This window comes from Sminthopsis crassicaudata, chromosome 3 (assembly GCF_048593235.1).
Source record: "Sminthopsis crassicaudata isolate SCR6 chromosome 3, ASM4859323v1, whole genome shotgun sequence".
NCBI lineage: Eukaryota > Metazoa > Chordata > Mammalia > Dasyuromorphia > Dasyuridae > Sminthopsis > Sminthopsis crassicaudata.
The window spans coordinates 354076690-354093692 of NC_133619.1; the positions used below are offsets into that span (position 1 = coordinate 354076690).

At 42.7% G+C, this 17003-nt stretch overlaps 1 protein-coding gene across 20 annotated transcripts in view; it reads left to right on the forward strand.

Moving 5' to 3' along the window:
- The window catches only part of BIN1 (bridging integrator 1), a 125079-nt gene that overhangs the window by 92783 nt on the left and 15293 nt on the right, over window positions 1-17003 (forward strand). For 8 of the 20 annotated variants that reach the window (XM_074301733.1, XM_074301738.1, XM_074301743.1 and 5 more), the window contains 6 exons: window positions 5412-5497; window positions 6008-6083; window positions 7460-7542; window positions 10421-10465; window positions 12972-13119; window positions 15607-15735. In XM_074301733.1, coding sequence (XP_074157834.1) covers window positions 5412-5497; window positions 6008-6083; window positions 7460-7542; window positions 10421-10465; window positions 12972-13119; window positions 15607-15735 — 567 coding nt within the window. The remainder of the gene's footprint in view (window positions 1-5411; window positions 5498-6007; window positions 6084-7459; window positions 7543-10420; window positions 10466-12971; window positions 13120-15606; window positions 15736-17003) is intronic. The other 12 variants (XM_074301740.1, XM_074301735.1, XM_074301744.1 and 9 more) reach the window with 3 other exon arrangements.

The following is a 17003-nucleotide window of genomic DNA, read 5'->3' on the forward strand; positions in this document are numbered from 1 at the left end:
CAGATTTTTTTTTTTTTTAACTTTTCCTGAAACGCATCTGGCTAGTGGCCAGTCCTTCCTAGCGTAACCTGTGGCTAGGGATTCTTGGGTAGAGCTTACCAAGAGGCGGGTCTCACTCTATCCCTAGGGTAGAGGCTGGGAGGAGTGTCTCTGACCTATTTTCATTGCTGCTATGGGAGATAATGAGTATGGTTGGTCTGGGGGTCCTTTAGCTGGTTTTACCCTATTACTCACTTCTGGCATAAAGTGTAGGTCAGAGCTGAGGGTGGGAACAAGTGACCCCAGTAAAAACTCCCCAAAACTGCCTACACACACAAACACACACACCTACTCATGCCTTGTTACAGATGTTATGCTTCCCTGCCAAATTGGCTGTCCTATTTGGATCTGTTTTTTATTTAAACAGAACAGATTTCCCACCCCCAGTCTTCGGAGTCTAGATGGCCTTTGTGATTAACCCTTCTGTGTCTGGTTGCCTGAGATTAGGCATTCTAGCAACTTGGAGCTATCGAGCAATTCCAGCCTGACCCCTGGGTTGGTCCAGAGGAAGTCTGACTTCCTGTGAGGAAACTTTTAAGGTTGTTGAATTCAGATTCCCTCACCATCCAGCTGGCATCCACTGGGATTAGTACAGGTTACAGATGCAGACTCTGACCTCATGCTTACTCTGGTGACCCTTTCTTCAAAGGTGACAGGCAGCTTCCTTTTTAGCAACCTACTTTCCATGTCTCTGAACTCACAGAGGAATCATAAGGAATTGCCTGTTAATTTGCGGCAGCCCAACACTAGGACATCCTCTTCCCTTGGTTGGAAAGGGCCTCCAGACAGAAGGCCTTCCAGCTCAGAGCAACATTTCTCAGAAGGGATCACCAGACAGGGCCGGGGAGCCTGTTGTTTCGGGTTGGTGGGAGTGCCCACAATTCATTCATTCAACAGGTATTTACTGAGCAATGAAATGCAAGGCGTTCTGGTGGGTATTATGGGAGGGAGACTCGGGAGTGGTTAGGGGATGATCTGGTGCCCAAGTAATGGTATTGAGAACATGTGTGCTGAGAGTTCAGAGAAAAGTAGAAGGTTAGTGTGGGCTTACATGGTGAGGAGGAGGAGGAGGAGGAGAAAAGATAATAATACTAATAATTCTCATTTGTAGGATTAGGGGCTAGACTTATGATCCCACTGATGTGCAGCTTGGTACCTCCTCTATAACTGAGACTGAGAGATTAGCCTAAAGCTCTCAAAGGTTAAGTGACTTGTTTGGAGTCCCATGGCCAGGCTGTTTTGAGGGATAGAACTAAAATCCAGGTCTTTTGGGCTCTTTGTGCATTTATATACTATTTCGCACTTTGCTCACAAGGACTGTGGCCGGCCCATAACTGCTGGACATGAGGGACAGATGGATTTTTAGTTAGGCAGAAAGGAATTGTGGGAGAGGGCAGTGTCTTAGGGGTGGCAAGGAGCGACTCTTCCCTGGTCTAGAAGACTTGCTGAAATGCTAAGGCTGACTCGGCCCGCACGGCCAGCAACCAACCCCCGGAAGTTGCGCCGCGGACCTTTGGGGTATCAGAGGCAGGAGCCAGTGTGGGCCGGGTTCCCGGGAATCACGAGTTGGGAGACATATTTACCTCCCAGCTAGCGCTGGAGCGTGTGTGCCAGAGAGAGGAACGTGGGAAGGCTGGCTTTTCTCCTGGGGTGGGGCACAGCAGAGTACTGTGTAATGACTCAGAGAAGCCAGATCCCTGAGTCACCCCAGCCTGTGAGCTCACAGCCTTTCCCTCCTGTCCCAGGAAGTGAGTGACTCATTCTCTCACCTGGTTTGTTTACAGGAGGAAGGGCTGAGTTGCTACACTTGGGGACTGGGGAGAAAGGGAGAAAAATGGTGCTGGGGGTGGGAGGTGGCCTGTTTCCTGTTGGAGCAACCAGTCTCCTAGAATGAGAATTGCTTTATTTAGCTAGTTGGCTAAAGGTCACTGGGGGAAAAAAATCCCTAAAATGCCATTTTGAATTTGAGAAATTCTGCAGCCTCTATGTGAGTCACTGTGATAGGTACAGAACGATGTCTGCAGTGGAGTCGGGGGTAGCCTGGGGAGCAGCTTGGGCAGGCAGTGAATCACTGGAATAATGGGTTGAGGTGCTTGGGAATAGACTGCAGGATCCCTTCTTTAGGGATGCTGAAGAACAGATTCCTATTCCTGGGAGTGGGATCACATCCTTTGTTACAGTCATTTGCAAGTCTGAGATTTAATAATTCTGATGTCTGAGTGGCTGATTTAGCTGCCTTCCCCATCCGCCTTCATAATATTTCACTATCTACCATCTATTAATTACCCCTACCTGCTGGTTCATCCTCCTCATAAGGATGGAATGAATGTAATTTTTGTAGTTCCCCTCCTTGTTTGAAACTTTTGCAGCTGTTACATCAAGTTTGAATACTTGGCTGACAAAGGTTTGATTGACTTAGAGTCCAAAAGTATTTATTTACTTATTTATTTTTAATAGTATTTTATATTTTTCCAATACATGTAAAGACAATTTTTAATACAGACTTTTATTTATTTATTTATTTGCTTGTCTATCTATTTTTTTATTTTTGCTGGGGCAATTGGGGATAAGTGACTTGCTTAGGGTAACACAGCTAGGAAGTATTAAGTGTCTGGGGCCATTAACATAGACTTTGTTATTATTATTATTAAAGCCTTTCATTTATAAAACTTATGCATGGATAATTTTTCAATATTGACTCTTGCCAAACCTTCTGTTCCAGATTAATCCCCTCCTCTCTACCCCCTCCCCAAGAGAGCAGGTAGTCCAATACATGTTAAATATGTTAAACTACATTAGCATAGACTTTTAATAAAATTTTGAGTTTCAATTATTTTCCTTCTTTTCCTTCCTCCCTTTTTTCTCTCTGAAATGGTAAGCACTTTGATATAAATTATAGATGTACAATCATGTAAAACCTATTTCCATATTGGTCATGCTGTAAAAGAAATAACAATTTGCAAAAAGAAAAAAAACCCACATAAAAAAAATAAAGTGAAAATAGTATACTTCAGTGTGTGTTCAGACTCCATCAGTTCTTTCTTTGGATATGGCTAGGATCATGAGTCTTTCAGAAATGTTGTGGATCAGTCATTAAATACTTGCAATAAGCAAATGTTCCAGGTACTGTGTGTGCTAAGATTGGGAGATACAAAGAAAGACAAAAACCCAACAAAAAACTCCAAATTAAAACAAAACAAAACAAACAAACAAACAAAAAAAACCAAAAAAAAAAAAAAAAAAAAACCAGTCCTTGAGAACCAGTGAATCTACCTGGAGTCAGGAGATGGAACGCCCTATGGGAAAAAAAGCCAGGAGGCCACTGGTATTGGATCACAGAATATATGGAGCAGTATAAGGTATAAGAAGACTGAATAACAGGAAATAGCCAGGTTATGAAGGGGCTTTAATAGCTAAACAGAGGAATGAGGAAAGAGAAATGGAGGGTTCCAAAGATGGGGTAACAGGAAGGAAGTTTAGGCTGGAAATCCCAAACATGCAGTCATGGAGATAAGGCCTCATTGACTGACAATATTCAAGGACCTTGCATGGGGTGGGGCTGAGAATAGGGCTTTCCAGAGTCCTGGTATAGCTAGTGTTTCTCCCCTATTTATTAATATACCTGGATGGAAGAAAAAGCATGGCTGGGGTCAGAATCTTTCATTCCACACTCAGACAAGGTTGAAACTGCTAATATCCCTGGGAGCATTAACAGTGATTGAAAAGGACACTTGGACCACAGAATTATAGGATTCAGAATTGGAAGAGGTCTTAGAGATTTGTCCAGCCTTCTCTTTTTACCAGATAAAGAAACTGACTCTTTAGTTAAGTGACTTTTTTACAGATCATCTAGTATCGGAGCTGGGATGGGAATAATAGCTAATAACTAGCATCTATATGTCACTTTGAGGTTTTATAAATATTACAAATTGCAATTTTTACAGTTGAAGAAACTGAGCCACATTGAGGTGATTTATCTTGCTTAAGGTCATACAGCTGAAATAAGTAAGGCCAGAACTCAGGTATTCCTGATACCATCCTAGCACTATCCATTGCATCACCTGGTTACTTCTGTAAACTGAGGTACATAGCAGTCTAGTGGTGGATGAATGTAAATATTGAAAAGCACCCTGGTTCTAATATCTAATATAACTTGAAAATCAGCATAAATATGTATATGTAAATAGATCAGTCCATTAAGCATCAGGGATCTTAACACTTTGGAAATGTCCTTCTGCAATGCAGATCTCAATCTATAATTTAGGGAATTGTACTAGGTTTAAAGAAGTTAAGTGTCTTCAGATGGTCACCCAATTAAAAGAGGCAAGACTTACACCTAAGACTTCCTGACTCTAAGATCCAATGATTTTTGGGGTTTTCCCCCACTATCTCTGGTATGTGTGAAATGAGCTTTGGAAGGTTTATGTTTCCATTTGGATGAGGGGAGGAGGAAGAGAGTAAAAGGCTAGATGAAGGCTTCCACCTCTCAATTAACTTGGCAGATTTGCCAAGGGATTAGGGGATGGTTTTATGTGTGAATACTGTAGGCTCCTTTTCTTTTGTGAATCTCTAACTTCAGGCTTCTGACCCTAGATATTTAGGATCATGGAAATGTCTACAGTAGAATTCAATATAAGATGTAGTGAATACCTTACTATCATAGTGCCTTTCCTCCAAATAAACTAGATCTTACAATCATGATAGCTAGTATTTATATAACAGATTTTTCAAAGTTTTGTTATCTCATTTTATCCTCACAACACTCTGAGGTGGGATTCTGACTCCAGTTTTCTTTTCATCTACTGTACTAATAGCCTCCATAGTTCTTAGTTATCATTTACATCTTTGTAGGAATTGGTTTTGGGGTTTCTTCTCCTTGGGGGATTTACATTCTAAGTCTTAACTCTGAATTGAAATGAAAGGTTTCATCCCCTAAGAAAGGAAACACTAAGAAAGTGGTGAAGACATATTGATTTGTGGATATTGGTATGGGATTAGTTTTAGAGGTCTCTTCCAACTTTCCAGAGTTTATGGTTCTTGAAAGCCTAGAATGAATTATGTTAACTCTGAGCTCCCATTTTGTCTATGCCCAGAGGGTGGATATGGTTTGGGGGATGAAGAAAGTCATCTAGGGAGGAGAGAGAGAGGGGAAGAAGAAGTCAGGGAGGGGGAGTTTGGTGAATATTTAGACCAAGATTGGTGAATATTGAGCGAGGGTTATAGGATTATATTTAGACCTCAGACCAATTCCCAATTCTGGTTTTGAATGGAAAGATTAGAGTTGTTGGAGGAGAGCCAAAACCTGAGATATTGGGAATTATGAGGGGATCATCAGTCAGATTAAGAAATTAACATGTCCTCTCTGTGTCCAGGCTGAGGAGGAGCTCATCAAAGCTCAGAAGGTATTTGAGGAGATGAATGTTGACTTGCAGGAAGAATTACCATCTCTGTGGAATAGGTGAGTGGGTCTAAAGTTGGAAATTCCTATTATAATGGAAAGGATATGGACCCCCCCCCACTGTTGGGAAGTGTCTATTAGGAAAGTCTAGTCCCCACCCTTGTTCTGTGAGAAGGGACAAATTGGCATTTGACTTTATAACAGGAAAATAAATTTATCTAGAAATCTTAAAGTTCCAAACACAATTTTCCCCAAGGTCAATGTCTAGTCAATATTCCTTTACTTTTCTTCTCCCAATATAACTAGGGATAGATATATATATAAGAAGTAGTGATAGGTAAAAGATTTTTTTTGTTTGTTTTTATTCCTCAAAAATGGAAACAGAAGTCCAGAGAAGTTGAAGCCATACATTGTACTAAAAGAAGCAGCTTCTTTAATCATTTGTCCTTTGTTGAGTTATTGGGCAGATAGTGGAAACTGTGTGTGGAGGGGTTTGTACTATGGACCTACCCTGAGTCATTTTTAGGTGATTTCCTTCATGTGACCATATCTCCTTTCCTTTCACTTCAGCCGTGTTGGTTTCTATGTCAACACATTCCAGAGCATTGCTGGTCTGGAGGAGAACTTCCACAAGGAGATGAGCAAGGTAAGGAAGCAGCTTTCTTTTTATGGCCTTGTCATCCTACCCTACTCCAGGAACCTCTGAGATATGAAGCATTATGGGACATTATCCAGTAGCTTGGTGATGTAGTGAATAGAATTCCAGGACTAAGGTCATGAAAATTCATCTTCCTTACTTTAAATCTGACCTCAGACACTTATTAGGAAGTCACTTAACCCTGATTGCCTCAGTTTCCTTATCTGTAAAATGAGCTGGAGAAGAAAATGGCAAACTGCTCTAGCATCTCTGCTGAGAAAACCCCAAATGGGATCACGGACAATCAGACAGGATTGGAGATAACAAAACAACAGCACGGAACAGGGAAAACTGAATTCAGAAGTGAGATGTCCTGAGTTCTGGAGCTTACTACCTCTGTGACCTTAGGCAAATCAGTAAATCTGGACCTCAGAATCTCATTTGTGAAGTGTGGGGGTTGGACTAGAAGCCCATGATCCTCTGCTTTCATTCCCCCTTCTATCCTTGCGAATTGGGGTGGTTCAATTTTGTTTACTCCTTGTGTTCCATTGGAGAATCTCTTCTGTTCCCACCTCCCTATCTACAAATTGGTAAAAAAGAGATTTTATAACTTTTATAACAACCCTGGAAGGTAGGCAGAGGGAAAATCTCTTGCCCAGCACTTTATTGGCCCTGACTGTGGTATTAGATTGGCTGCCTTGTGTGATAGGATCTCAAGGAGGTCTGAGAGGGAGAAGGAGTAGGAGAAATTGCCCTGTTGCCTGTGTCCTTGCCTTGACCATATATGGAATGTACCTGTTCTAAATGAACATGTTTGGACTGTAACAGCTGGAGCTGGGTTAATTCATACCAGATCAGGTTCTACAGGACAGGTGGGAGAACTCTGTTCCATTCTGTCCCATTCAGTCTTTACAAAGTATCATGGATTGAGGGCTGTCTGTGTTCATAGAAAGAGCTCTCTACCCTAAATAAAATCATCCCTCGTTTTCATATTTTGTAATTGCAATGTCTTTAGGGTCATTACATTTCATGTTATGCTGGGTGTGGGGAGAAGTTGAAGACCATTATTCTGAATTCTGCGAGTATAAAGTCAGAAAGCTCAGGGGACCCACTAGCTGGGTGAGTTAGTATGAAAACACAGAGAGGCCCAATATCAGATGGCATTGCAGGTGGCTGACCTTGGCTTTAGTCGTGGGTTCCTAAGAAGTCTCAAAACCTAGATTGTATCTTTTTTTTATTATTATCAAAGCTTTTTATTTACAAAACATATGCATGGGTAATTTTTCAGCATTGACCCTTTCAAAGCCTTCTGTCTGGGTTGTCTCCTGGATACTCCCAAACCCACCTCATTCACTATCTCTCCCCCCCCCCCCTTCTCTCCACAGCTGAACCAAAACCTGAATGATGTGTTGGTGAGCCTGGAGAAACAGCATGGCAGCAACACATTCACCATCAAGGCCCAGCCAAGGTCAGTACCATACCCCCTCTGGGAGAGTGGGGGCTTGTTTTCCTTGGTGGAGAGGCCCTAAATGAGAGACTTGGTTAGCTATGGATATTTACTGAAGAAAGAGCAAGCTTGCTGGTGCTGAGGTAGCAGGGGTATGGAAGTGTGTGTGTGTGTGTGTGTGTGTGTGTGTGTGTGTGTGTGTGTGTGTGTGTGTGTAGGGAGATTAAACTTAGCTATATCCTTATTATCAAGCCAGTTGGAAAATGGGGGCTGGAAGTGAGAATTTTAGTACAAATCCCCTCCTTTTTTCCTGCAAATGAGTAGAAAGTAGAAAGGTTTGGAGAAATGCAAAGAACAATGAGCTGGAAATCATGAGACTTGGGTTCTTACTAGTATTGGCCTTGGCACAAAATAGTTATATCAATTTTGTGCAAATTATTTTTCTCATCTGCAAAGTTCAATTAGATCAGGACCTCTTAAATGGAATGCATGAATTAAAATTTTTTTTTCTGATAGCTGTACTTCACATAATTGATTTTCTTTATAATCCTATATATTTTATTTTATGCATTTTAAAGATATTTTTCTGAGAAGGGTAAGCCAGATTCCCAGAGGAGGATACAAAAAAGATATCGAATCCCTATCCCTTAAATCCTATAAAGCTGATTCTAGGCTTAGCATATCCAAAGCATCGTCTAAAGCTAGATGACTCTTACCCCCCTACGCTTCTTCCCACTCCTTGCATTGTGATATAGTAAACTGAGAGTCAGTGCAAGTCCCATCACATCTGTGAGCATGGTAGAGAGAATTCTTCATTCGGAGTCAGGAGACCTGGCTGCATCACTTCCTAGCTGACAATTCAGCTAAGTGACCATTCCTTTGATTTTTTTCCCCTCTCCAAAATAAGCCTATTAAAACTTTTACTACCTGCCTCACAGGTTGTAGTGGGACCCAGATGAGAAAATGGAAGTCGAAGTGCTTTGGGAAATAAAAGGCACCCTACAGATGTGAGGCTATTGCTATTATTGGTACAACTCCAAGCCAGCTGAGCAGGAATGTTTGCCAAGTCTGCTCCCTCACTGTTGTGCCAATGAATTCTAGCTGCATTAGTCTTGCTTTCAGCCCAATCACTGAGCTGATGCTACCCCCATCCTTTAATCCTGTTCTTATAAATCATGTACAACCCAATGGGAATTTGAGAATCTAGATTTTTTATCCCTAAATGTTTCTTGTGACAGGATTAGGGGGAAAGAGGAAACTTGGCAAATTTCCCTTTGTCTGGGGATCTGTAGGAACAAGAACTTTGCTTGGGAGTTTCATTTTTAGGGATTATAAAAGCATGTATAAATTCGTGTGTGTGTGTGAGTGAGTGAGAGACAGAGACAGAGAGAGATACATACAGAGAGAGACAGAGACAGTGACAGAGAGACACAGAGAGAGTGACATACACACACATACACACAGACACAGAGAGAGAAAAGGAGGGGGAGGGAGGGAAAGTACATGTATGCACTGATAATAGGATAAGGCCCATAGGTCTTTTGGCTTTGGTCTCGAGGAGCTGAAATTGTGACAGGGGAGACAACTATCCATCTCAGCCTTACAATCCCATCCCATCCCCTTGTAGCCATATGAGTACCATGGTTTGTGTTAAACAGCTCTCATTTCTTTGAGAAGTTCCTCTTTTTTTTTTTTTTTTTTTTTCTGAAGAGAAAAGAAATGAGGTTTAATAGCTTCCAGGGAAATCATTTCCTGAATCTTGGACCGCTTTCAGAAAGGATTTGAAGTCGGAGAGGGAAAAGTTAGACTGGAGACAATTTCAGGAAAGAAGGAGGCAACCTTGCTGTGCTCCAGATTGAATCAGTGCCATGTGGCTCTTAGCTCTAGTGTAAATCCTATGTTTTCTGAGAGACAATCTAGTGTGATAGGAAAGGCATTGGTCCCAGGTGTCAAAAATTCTGACTTTCAGTCCCGCCTCTTTTACTTGCTAGTTTTGTGAACTTTGGCAGATCATTTAGAATCTTTCTGCCTCCATTTCTTCATCTGTAAAATGGGAAGTAGCAGGAATATGAACTGCTTATTTCCCAGGGTGATTAATTCAAAATTATGTAAGTATGAGATTTTAGCATTATTCTTATATTGCTTGCCTGCTTCCCCTCTCCCTTTCCTCACTTCATTTTTACAAATTTACCTACTATGTGTAAGCTATTTCATACCAGTGGGGGTGAGGTATAGTATGTCTTTTTGGGTATGAGAAAGGTGTGCATGCATCCCAACTCTGAGGAAAGTACATTGGAAACTGAAGTTGAAGAGGTTAAAAAAACATTTGCCTGACAGCTTTTCTGCTCTGGCAGATTTAAGGAACAGATTCACCCTTCAACCACATCATACATATGTACCCTAATCACCCTTCCTCCTCTTCATCCTTCAAAATTACCACCATCTTTACTTTACAAGAGAGAGAAAAACCCCAAACATTTTGGTTATGTATTAAATTATCCTTTTTTGCTGTGTCAGAAAATTGTGGCTTGGAAGTTAGGAGGCCAGCTCTGATGTAGGCTTCCTGTGTGACTTCGGATACATCCCTCCCCCATGCTGGGTCCCAGTTTCCATTAGGTGGACAGGATCACCTGTTCCTTTACAGGCTAAGGAATAGAGACAAAAATGAATTGCCGAACCCGGTAGCAACCTGGCGGGACTGTAAAGAGAATCTGGTTAAGGGAGAGGATTCTTCTTAGGCCCTGTGTTCCTGCTCATTGAAGGGGAGAACTTTGCCTGGTTTGGTGTAGAAGAATATAATTCTATCTTGAAGTTACGCTAGGTGTGGGGGAAAAGGGAGACAGATGACTTTTATTTTTCCCTTCTATAATAAAAGCCATTTGCATCCGGTCCCCCACAGAAAGAAAACTAAACTGTTCTCCAGACTTCGGAGAAAGAAGAGCAGGTACCAGTATACCAAGAATTGCATTGTTTGAAGGCCCTCCGGGCTCATAAAAACAAATGTGTGGCCTGCCATGATAACCTGGGTCTGCTAGGGGAGTTGTGTGTTCAGGGTGGGGTCTAGCACAGGCCCTGTGCATGGCCTGGTGTCCCCTGCCTGGGAAGGGTGGGGAGAAGGACAGAACTAACCCAATAATCTGCCTTGGTGTGTGGAATGCGGTTTATCCTCTTTGGGATAGAGAGAGATTGGGGAAGGCATCCCAGAGAATTAGAGGCAGGGGGTGGTCACTGGAGTACTCAAGGGTATGAGACAGTCCAGGCAGGAGTGAGAACCTAGGCTGATGAGCCCATAGAAAGAATGTGGTGGTCAAGTTGGGACTGGAGGCTCCAAATCAAGAGAAGGCTTCAGAAGCAAGGATCATCCAGAGAGGTCAGAACAAGACAGGGGCAGAACCAGACAGGGAGGCCGTAGGCCCTGGAAAGCAGGGCAGTGAGGTTGGCTACTTCCCAGCAAGTAATCTGGGCAGTAAACACTCAGTGCCAGCAGCCAGGAGACCTTGATGCTAAATGTAACCATGACTTGCCCAGAAAGCTTCTTGTACACTTCCTGTTAGGGGCCAGAACCAATCCCAGACAGATCCAGTTGCAAGTCTGCTGCAGTTCCTTAAGGTGACTCCATTGGAGAGACCCCAAAAGTAGAATATTCGGTTGGCCTGGCAGGCTTAGAACTCTGTGGCCTGAAGCTACTGGCCCACCTAATTGGTTTCTCCTTCCTGGAAAGTTCTTACTTTTCAGTTACTTTTTTACTATGCTTAGTAGTGGTAATTATTACTCAATTACTTCTGTCTTGTTTTTTTTTTTTTTTTTTTTCGAGGGGGAGGTGATTTGTATTTTTTTTAATTCAAATTTGTCTTAAATTTTCTTTTTTCTTCTTTCTTTTTCCCCATTAATCTTAAAACAACAACAAAATAACTACTCGGCTCCTCCTAGTTTTTTTTTTTTTTTTTTTCAATTTTATCTTCAGTGACTTTTTAGGGCCTCCATTTTCTACCCTTTAATATAAGGAAACTAGATTAGATGATCTCTAACTTCCTTTTAAGTTTTACCTTTCTAGGAGCATCAGAGCTGGGAGAGTCCAGATGGAATTTGGATGCAGATGGAACCATTGGGTCTATTGGACAGTGTTTAGAGAGACAACACAAAGACAAAGAGAACACAGTGCTGTCCATGATGGTTTCTTCACTAGGAATTTCTTTAGCACTAATCTCTACTTGACCCCAAAAACTTAGGCCCTAAAGGAATGCACCAAGGAGGAGTTAGGGAAGCTCATGGAGTAGCCATGGACTTTTGGTTCCAAGTCAAACACCACATTCTATCTTCAGACCTTTGAGTTCTATTAGCTGGGTTAATAGAATATCAATCATCCTCTCTTTTGTGTGTAGAATCAGAAGCCAGAAAGATGAGATAGTTAGGATTGCATTGGATGTTAGCAAGGGAGGGGACCTGTAGGTAGCTTTTTGTAGGAGGAGAGCTGGGGATGGCCTTCACTGCTCTCAGTTTTCAATTATTTGGGGGTTGGTTAGATTATCCTCACCCTTTGATGCCTCTCTCCCTTTCCACTTGCATTGTAGTCACCCCTTTTTGGAGGAAAGGCAGGAGGAAAGGAAAAGACAGTCAGCAGACATTTATTGCTAACTATGTGCCAAGAACTGTTTCTGGCAATACAGAGATCACCTTCTAATGGGGTAGACAAAACAAAAATAGCTAGGTACATATCATATATATATACCTTATGAGAATATATATATATATATATATATATATATATATTCTCATAAGGTCTTGAAGGAAGCTTGAAGCCCCATTCAGTTTTAGAATATAAGTTATAAGTAGCTTTTTGGACTTATCTCTACCTCTCCTGTCTGTACCATGCTGCTCACCCATAAGAGCATTAGAGGGACAGTAGTTTTGTCTCAGGCTTGGGGTCAGCCTGCCTGGTGTTTGGGGGCAGGTCCCAGGCTATCCAGGCCAGCTGGCTTGAGACTGGATGCCTTTGGCCCCAGAGCTATCACAAAGTCCCAGAGAGGCCTTAGGAATGAGTTAGTGAAGGAATTGGGGTACTCTGGCTGCCTGCTTCCTACTGCTCGTAGTGGACTTGAGAGTAAGGAGTATTCTGGGAACATCTTAGAATCTTTTCTGTTTTTTATTTCCATCATTGTCCCTAAAGCATTCAAACATGGTCACACAGACTCATCAATCATGCAGAAGGCACATTCATACTTGAATGCACATCTCTACTCTCATTTGTGCAAATCCACATTTTTCCATACTCACAGATGTTCTCATTCCCTTTGTAATAAGCCTCGGAGTGGAGTTCCAGGCAAAGTCCACTGTGGAGTTTTCTCCCAGGATTCTCTCCTGTGGGGCTGGGTCCCTGTGCCTTGATATAGAGGACACGGCTAATAGCTCCTGCTCACTGTCTCCCATCGTCTCTGTCTCCATTTCTGCAGTGACAATGCCCCCACGAAAGGGAACAAGAGCCCCTCACCACCACCCGATGGTTCCCCAGCTGGCACCCCTGAGATCAAGGTCAACCATGAGCCTGAACCATCCAGCCTGGACACTCCTGGGGCTGCTATCCCCAAGTCACCGTCTCAGGTATCCTCTTGACCACTTAATCCTTTCCTTACCCTTTTCTACCTGCCTTTCCTTCCTTGTCTTCCCTCCCCTTCTGCTTTTTCTCTTTTTTTTCCTTTTTCTCTTTTCTTTTCTCTTTTTCTCTTTCCTTTTTCTTCCTTCTCTAAGTGAGGGAATGCCCTCCTTTTCCCACTGACAAAGAAGGTTAAGTACTAAAGATTATAGGGGAGTCTGTAAAGGAGTCTTGGAAGCCTATTTTATTCCTGGAGGGTGGCTCTTATCAGAGTCTCCAGAATCCCAGTCCTTGACTTATAGCAGTCTTGCAGTCCCTGAGGATCCATCCTCAAAGTCTGGGCACCTCTAAAATGTTCTTGCGCCTTGGACTGTTCAGCCACTGCTGTTACTACTCCGATGTTCTACATTCCCTCCAGTGACCAACCAGCTCAGCTCCTTCCCGTCCTTCCTTTAGTGGAGTGCTTTTTGGTTTTATTGGAGAGCCTCCCCCCTTCACTCCCTGCAGGCCCAGCAGCTCCTACGGTATAAATTCTCTGTCTGCTCTTGTATTCTGCAGCTCCTTGCCCTCCCCATCCCTCCCTTTTCTGTGTATGCTACTGCCCTTGGTCTGGTCCAGGGCTTGGGGCTTTCCCGGGTCTTCCCGTTTCCAGGGCATCCTGGAAGTATGTGCTGCTGCCTTTCTCCTGTCTCCTTCCTTTCCTGCCAGGCCAAGTGCTACCTCCGAGATATAAAAATTGTTCTTTGAGTTTTCCCTGAGATTTCCCAGGATCTCCTCTATATTCCTGTACGCAGTGTTGGCGATCACTGGGGATGGAGAATTAGAAGGAAGGGAGTGGAAGGAACATTCATGGCTTAAGGAAAAATCATTTAGCTTAGCTTGAGGATCAAGGAGAAAAGTGACAGAGAGATGACTGAAAAGGAAACCAGAAAAGGAAAAGATAGTGAAGGGGGATAGGGAGTGATGGGGAGAAAAGCAGGTGGAATGTCCTAGTAAGTAGGTGGGAGGGTAGGAGACAGGTTTCCCAGTTGCAAATTCCTCATCATCCCCTTTTTAAGGAAATAGTAGAAGGGCCTGTTTCCTCCCCTACTCCCCCCCTCTTTTTTTTTTTTTGAATTTAACTAATTGGATTTGGATCCCAGGGAAAAAGTTGGGGGCTGGCTGTGATGGAAGCCCAGCACCATCTGGTGGTTTCAGTGCTTCACTGCATGCCAGTGTCCCCCAGCCTAGAAGCACTGGATCAGGTCTTGGAAGGCTGAGCTTCTTAAACTAAGACCCACTATGGGATCTTGTGATTGAATGTGGGGGTCGCAAAATTATGATTTGTCATCAGTAAATGTTCGATTTGTATACCTATTTTATACATTTATATGCCTGGGGTCTTGTAAAAAAAATTTCTGCAAAAAGGAATTGCAATTGAAAAAATAAAAAAAACCTTTTATAAGGGAACAAGAAAGGGAAGGAGCTGGAGAAGGGCATTTGTTATTGAAAGAAAGCCTTCCTCTTTCTGAACGAGGGGGGAAAATACACCACATTAAGGCAGGTATTTCATTCAGTTGTTCATTTCAGTTAAATTTAGTATAATTTGACCAAATCAGGGTAATTAAATTGAATTCAGCAAGGCTTTATTAAGCACCTACGTGAATATGGCAAGAGCTTATTAAAGATATATTCTTTCTTCCCCTCCCTCCCTTTTCATTTTTCCCTACTTCTCTCCTTAAGCTTCACTGTGTTTCTCAGTGTCAAATGTCAGTCTTTCTGCTATCTCTTCCCCCCCATTTTACTTGTTGTGTCCCAGCACAAGGAGTCCCCTTTCCTGAAGGGGCTTTTGGCCTGTTAGGTACATCAGTCCCGGATGTAGTTTCTGACTAAGAGAAGGTAGATATGTGATAGAGCTTATTCACACTCGATTGGTGCTGGGGGTGGTGTGGGGAAACATACCAATGTGCAGTGTAGTGATCTAGAAAGTTTCCATGGTAAATATGGGGTGGGATTTGGATAGGTAGAAGCTATACTTCTCACCTTCAAAGGATAGACAGGGAGGAGCTGAACAGAAAGACACAAAAGCCTGAGTTGAGTTGTCCTGTTTTCTCAAGCTGCTGGTTTTTTGTGCAGGTAGGTCCCTTCCTTAGGAAGGGAGCACGGTTGGGATTGGGGTTGGGCTTGCTTTTTCCTTCTCTCTCCAGGACAATACTTCCAGGCTTGACTATTCTGACTTTCCATCCTTGAGACTGATCTGCATTTCTGGAGTCTGTGTTAAGATGTAACGCTCGTTTTTGCATCTTGCTTCCCCATTTCTGCATAGGAGCTACTAGGACGGGAGGAGGATCCACTTGCTCCCATTTTCCTGACCTCCTTGTCCATGGTCTGTGGTTTGACTAACCAGAGCTTTGTCTTTGTCTCTGTCCACATTTCTCTGCCCCAACATGTTTTGCCGTGTGGTTCCCTGTCCCCCCCGTCGTCGCTGGTTGCACCCTACCCTTATCTGCCTGCAGCTTCGAAAAGGCCCACCAGTCCCACCGCCTCCCAAACACACTCCGTCCAAGGAAATCAAGCAGGAGCACATTATCAGCTTGTTTGATGACAATTTTGTCCCCGAGATCAGCGTGACCACTCCCTCACAGGTCAGCCACGGCCATCCTCATTCATCTCCTCTGACTTCCTTTCTTACTTTATCATACACCATCCTTTCCCCCTATTCCTTTCCAGGAGAAATGAGGAAGGAACAGGAGGGGTTCAGAGCATGTGCTGGCAGCTTGGGGTGAGAAAGGCATGGAAATGAATTTGAGCTGGGAATCATAAGCACTTCCTTTCCATAGCATATGCATTGACCAACTTCTTATTACAAACTGAGATCCTAAGGGATCAAGCAGTTATGCTCCTTTGTGTTTCTATTTTTTAAGTTTTCTATCACTTCTCCCACCAAAGTTTGCATGTATTCTTTTGTTCATGTGGTACTTTTTATATATTGTTCATTGGAGGAAGGGAATAAATGTTTATATACTGTCTACAATGTGCCAGGCTAAGCACTTAACAAACATCTCATTTGATCATTGAAACCATAGACTGTGAGCTGGAAGAGACTTTTACAGATTATCTAGTGCAATCCCTTCCATTTATAAATGAAGAAACTGATACTTTAAAGAAAATCACGGATTTATCTACTGGGACCCATGAGGTGACTTGCCCACATTCATCCAATTAGTGACAAAGCTGAGACTAGAACTCAAATCTTATCATTCTCAGTCTTATCATTCCATCTTATCTGCCTGTCTTGTTGCTGGGGACAAATGGGTATCATGCAGGTTGGAATTCTATGGCTTGAGGAATAGAGTTAGGAAACACTTTCTCTTGATTGAGAAGAGCTTGATGTCACTGAGCTTGGGGTCCAAAGAGACCTGGATTTGAATGCTGACTGATACTTAATTGCTATGTGACCCTAGATATGATTGATTTAACCTTTATTTACTTATCTGCAAATGCAGTCTGTAGTGCCTATGTGAGTTCTTATTAAGTACCTTGTGTATGCAAGATAGAGAGACATTGTTGAATAATGGCTAGAATTCTGGATTTGGAGTTAAGGATAGTAATAATAGCTAGTATGATATAGTGCCTGCTATGTACCAAGCACGTGCTAAGTACTTTACAAGTATTTTTGATTATCCTCAAAACAACCCTGACAGGTAGATGCTCTGATTATCTCCATTTTACAATGTGGCAGATAGTTAAGTGACTTGCTGAAGGTCACATGCCTGTTAAATGCCTAAGGCCAAATTTGATCTCAGGTCTTGGCCCACCTCTCCTACTGTACAACCCTGGAAGACTTGTCTGTCACTTATTAGCTTTGAGACCATGAGCTCCCACTCTGAGCATCAGCAAACTCTCCTGAACC